This window comes from Tupaia chinensis, unplaced genomic scaffold (assembly GCF_000334495.1).
Source record: "Tupaia chinensis unplaced genomic scaffold, TupChi_1.0 Scaffold000115_1, whole genome shotgun sequence".
Lineage (NCBI taxonomy): Eukaryota > Metazoa > Chordata > Mammalia > Scandentia > Tupaiidae > Tupaia > Tupaia belangeri.
The window spans coordinates 6290556-6296060 of NW_006159579.1; the positions used below are offsets into that span (position 1 = coordinate 6290556).

General features: G+C 44.6%; 1 protein-coding gene across 1 annotated transcript in view; it reads left to right on the forward strand.

Annotated features, from left to right (window-relative positions):
• Nucleotides 1–5505, forward strand: part of ACTR5 (actin related protein 5) — a gene marked incomplete at its 5' end in the record, with an annotated part of 29241 nt that overhangs the window by 18563 nt on the left and 5173 nt on the right. Inside the window, 3 exon segments of the mRNA XM_006144134.2 lie at nucleotides 1018–1134; nucleotides 1808–1947; nucleotides 2974–3106. Of these exon segments, the coding sequence (XP_006144196.2) occupies nucleotides 1018–1134; nucleotides 1808–1947; nucleotides 2974–3106 (390 nt within the window).

A 5505-nucleotide genomic window follows, 5' to 3' on the forward strand; every position in this document is an offset into this window, starting at 1 on the left:
ACATAAAAAAAAAAAGCAACCCCCAGGGCGAAGGGGGAAGCCATGTCACAATCCTTTCTCCATTTCTCTCCTCAGGATTCTGAGCACACATGCATGTGCAGGTTTGTGTGTTTCTCAAGCCACAAGATCTGGAACTTGAACCGTACAGTTGCATGTGTGAGATCCAACTGCCCTAACCACCACCCACTAGCTGACCTAAGATGGCATTTTTGACAGCATCCTGCTGTGTTGTAGTCCTTCGTGCTCCAGCATCCCAGTCACGTAGGACCATAGGCTGGCCTGTATAGGTTGGCCGAGAACCGAACCCAGGCCTCTTACATGGCCACCAGTCATTACATAGCTCCGCCCTGCTGCTTGACCACTGCAGCTAGACCTAGTCATTTTTTTGAAAAGAACTACTTACTTAATTTCCCTTATTACTAATATTATTTTCCAATGTTAGGGGACATGTGTATTTACGAGAGAGAAGGAGAGAGAGAATGAGAAAGCAGGCTGCCTGGTCCAGGACTTGAACCATGGTCGGCCATGTGGGATTCCAGGGCCTCAGCCACCACACCACTTGCTGTCCCAGACCTAGTCTTTTTAATCTTTAAAAAAAAGTTTTAAAGAATTATTTATTTAATTTTGTTGTTTTTTTTTTTAAGTTTGTTATAGGCCATGTGCACTCACCAGAGGGTGAGAGAGAGAGAGGAAAGGAGGGAGGGAGGGAAAGAGAGAGAGAGAGAGAGAGAGAGAGAGAGAGAGCGAGCGAGCTGCCAGATCTAAAACTCGAACTATGGCCAGCCGTGTGGGAGTCCAGCGCCCTAACCACCACACCACCTGTTGGCCCTGTCATTAAAATCTTCGTGTTCATGTAAATATCTTTTAAAGTAGATTAGAATTTTTTTTATAGTTTCTGGGTAAGCTTTTAGAACATTGGGCATGATCTTAAATCTTCCATGACACTGAGTTAATAGAACTCAGTCTTGCTGAGAGGTTCTGTTTTGTTTTGTTTATTCTATTCTGTTCTATTTGTAGACTCCTGACCTGGAGCAGCTAGAGCCATCTTTGGAGGACGTGGAAAACATTAATGATTTCGAACCCTTGTTTTCAGAGGAAACACCTGAAGTGGAGAAACCGGTCGCCACCGTCCAGGTTTGCCTTCTGCATCTTAGTCTGTGCTTATGCTTTGAAGCTGTTGACATAAACAACTGACCTAGTCTAGTCTGTTCCCTTAGGAAAAATATTTTATTTTAATCTCAGTTCTGTTTTCTAGAAGTAGGAGTACCAGTGCGTGAAACGTCCAAAGTCAGGGTTTTTCCCCAGGGATTGATCAGTGACAAAGAGTCTGCATGGCAGAAATATTTAAATAAGTAACTGGGGACTACATCTGAAGACTGGCTTTTGAAGGCTTCGTTTAAATTTCAGCCAATGTCATTACACCTAACCCTCATTGAGGGTCTACATTTCTGTCTTTAAAATGGCAACTGGATAAATTGACCTGGGTGGACACCTGCCTGAGAGAGGATTTTTGCTGTGCAGGGCCAGGGTGCTATGCCAGGCACTGGCTGCCTTACTGCTGCTCTCCAGGAAGTCTCTTTGTCTACAAGGCAGGGACCAGTTCATATGGCAGCTGTGTATCCTTATAATTTAGAGGTTGACACAGGTAGAAATGGAATTACCAAGTCAAGAAGTTGGGAGAGGTTGTTCTGGCGTAAACAGAAAGAACAGAAACTATCGGAATAAGAAACGTAGTTAGAGGAAACTGGCAACTAGGATGTTTGTCATTATGGCCTAAAAATATCTTTTAAACCTTGGGTTTTTAAAGCCCGTGTTTAACTTGGCAGCGTATCATCAGCTGTTCGTTGGGACAGAAAGAATCCGAGCTCCAGAAATTATCTTCCAGCCGTCTCTCATTGGAGAAGAGCAGGCTGGGGTAGCCGAGACCCTCCAGTACATTCTGGACAGGTGAGAGAGTAAAACTTCCTGTCCTTCTATTGTTCTAGACCACTCCCTTGGATTTTGCATTGAGTCGCAGACTTGATGGTTGGGCTCTTTAGAAATCTGTCTCTCTGTTGTCTTTTCACGGACTTGCTGTCCTTAGTAGCATTTTATCTCTGTCACTAGGACTAGCACCTAACGAGGGTTCTGTGATTGTTTTGTGATGTAAATGCTCATTTGATTTGAGAATCTTCTAGAGTTTCCTTTAAGTTTGAGTTACACAATATAACATGATGTAACATGTATGCTGGCTCCCCATAAACCTTCATATTATTAGCCATTTGGTTGGGATTTGACTCATGCAGTCAGTATGTGGGATCTCATCCCCTTAACCACCATGCTACTGCCTGGCCTAAAATGTTCTCCATCTTGATTGTGGTGATGACCGGGGTATATAAATTGTCAGCCTTTATCAACATGTATGTAAGTTAATCCTCAATAAAGTTAATTTTTATTTATTTTATTTTTTTAAGTTAATTTTTTTAAAAAACATGTATTAGAAAAGTTACAAAAATTCTCATCACAATAGGGAAATATGTTGGCCATTCTAGTTAAGACTGACAAGACATTTGGAAACCTTGGACTGGCATTCTGTAGGGACACACGTGAGAAATGAAAGTTTTAGGGTTTCTTTTTTGGGGATATAGGGTACATGCACTCCTCAGAGAGAAAAACCATCCCCCACCACCACTACCCAGGGGAAATGACCGGCTGCAGTCCCTTTTCCTCCACTCTTCTCTTGGGATTTTGGGGACACGTGCACACGTGCCTGGCATGATTCTCAAGCGCCAGTCCAAGACTCAAACTGTACCACTGGCCGTGTGGGACCGAGAGCCTAACTTCCACGCCACCTGCTGGCCCAGTTGTATGTTTTTTTGACTTCACATGTAGGTATCTTCTGTTTTGCACCGAGAGCTTACATTTCCACGTCTTCATACTTGACTGATACTCAAGTTAGAGAGACCATCCCAGAAGGAATTGTTTCTCTCCTAGGTACCCGAAGGACGTTCAGGAGACACTGGTTCAGAACGTCTTCCTCACTGGCGGGAACATGATGTACCCTGGCATGAAAGCCAGAGTTGAAAAGGAACTGCTAGAGATGAGACCCTTTCAGTCTTCCTTCCAGGTACTTATTCATTGCTCAAAAGGACTGTTTAAAAATAGCATTAATTACTTGTTTTTATGATTACCAAGGTAATACAGTGTCAATGAGAAATATTAGTAACTCCTTCATCCAAAATATCCACTGTTAACTTGTTTTAATTAGCTATTTTATTTATTTTTTAAAAATGGACCGGAGAGAGACAGAAAAAGAGAAAGTGAGAAAGCAAGCCACCAGGTCAGGGACTTGAACTGAAGTCAGACATGCAGGAGTCCGGAACCTTAACCATTATGCCACCTGCTGGCCCCTCCACTGTTAACATTTTTGTGGCCTTCCTCCTGGTCTTTAGTCTGTCTTATTTTTAAAGCAGAATGGGGATCATAGTTTATATGCTATTCTTTTTTAATTGGAAAAGGAAGACTTGTATATGATAAAATTCAGCATATGAAGGAGTATATATTAAGAATAAATTCTCTTTACTCAGTCCCCCAATCCTACAGGCAAAACTGTCTTTCCTAAATTTTCTACAAGTCATTGTGTACCACTTTGTAACCTGAATTTCCTTAACCTCTCATAAACATTTTCTCATGTCATTATTTCCCTAAAATACTGTTGTTTAATGACTAATTGATATGTATGTCCTGTCTACCAAATCCTTAATTACCAAAAAACATGATCTGCGCTCCCATCATGAACCAGGCACTGTGGAGATACAGAGAAGACCCAGCTATCTGAGGGAATGGGCCGAGATAGCCCAGAGATGATGAGCATACAGGAACTGCTGCCCAACACTCTCCACTGGCCCTCAGAGGGGGCTCCGTGGAACACACTCTTCTGAGGAGTAGGTGTTTGCCCTGTGGACAGTGGCATTGGGTGGCTTGGAGAGAGCATTCCAGACAGAAGGACTGGCATAAACACAGGCTCAGGGACATTGTTGAGGGCATGAGACGTGGCTGTGGGTGGAATGTTTGGCTGCTATGGAGTAGTGGGGACTGAGTCAAGGTGGAAAGGCCAACAGAACCCACAGTGTGAAACTTGGCCGTGATCCGCTGTTCTGCACGATTTATGACACGTTGAGGGTGTGCTCTTTGGGCTTTGGTCCTGACTCCATTATGGCTACTACTGAATTTGGCTAAGCTTCAGTTTTTCTTCTTCTTTTAAGTGGGAGAGGGGAGGGGGGAAATGAGGGATATTTTTGACAGGGTCTTGCCAGTCACATTCCTTCCTGCCCCAGTCTCTTAGTTAATTAGGACCACAGGCATGAGCCATCATAGTTCCCTGCCCTTTCAGATTGGACCAGGAAGGGAACCCAGGCCTCCCATGTGGTTCCAGCCGTCATTTAGCAGTGCCCTCCCACTTGTGCCATTGCCACAGGGCCTGCACCTCAGTTTTCTCAGTGATAAAGGGAGTAATTGCAGTGCCCGTTACCTGAATTCAGCTTGCCAGTGTACATTAAGTGCTCAGCACAGGATCGGCACATAAGAAACTCAGCTTTTAGCTGAGACCACTCAGGTACGAGGATTCACCAGGAGGACCACGGTGAAAGGATAAAGAGCAAAGCCGGCAGAGAGACAGGTACATAGGCAAAGTGGGGAGACAAGGCACAAGCTTCCAGAGTCCGTTCCCAGCAGAGCCATATAGGACTCATTGATTCCCCCAGCAACCAGCTGTGACAACACGTGAAACATTGCCAGCCAGGGAAGGTCACTGGAGACTGAGTTCCTAGAGATTTATTGGGGAGGCAATCACACAGCACCCCCTGCCTGGATTGTACCCAGATTCCATCACCGCAGAAGGAAAGCAGGTGTTTAACATAAGTCACATTGTATAGACAGGCACAGCAAACCGCAGGCTCTTAACAGGTAACAGTGGGAACCTTCCAGAATCTCTATTCCCAGATGGCTGCCGAGGCCCAGCCTTGGAAGCCTCCAAAGATAAACATAGGCCTGCTGTGTGGGCTCTTTTCTTCACAGCTGTCCTCTAAAGGCCACCAGGGACCGTCAGGGAGTCTAGCAGTCTAAAAGGAGTCATGTGATTCAGTTGGCATTTTAGGAAAGTATTTTTGATGCTGGTATGAAAATGGAGTATCTGGAGAAATTATTAGAAACAGAAAACCAGTTAGGCAGTTCCTCAGCTTATAGGATGAAGTCTTCACTCTTTCGTGCGCCTCAGTTTATAAGGTCCCTTGTGATCTGGTCCAGCATTATCTCGTCACTCCTCTTCCGTCCTGTCCTTCAGTCACAGTGAGTCGCTGTTAGTTCCCTAGATACGCATGCTTTCCTGCCTCGGCCTTGCACATGCTGGTTCCCTTTGCATAGAACATTCTTCCTAAGATTATTCCAGTGCACTCAGCGGCTGATATGGATGTTGCTTTCTTCAGGAACCTTTCCCTATTATCTGTGCTCCTTACCAGCCCCACCTCC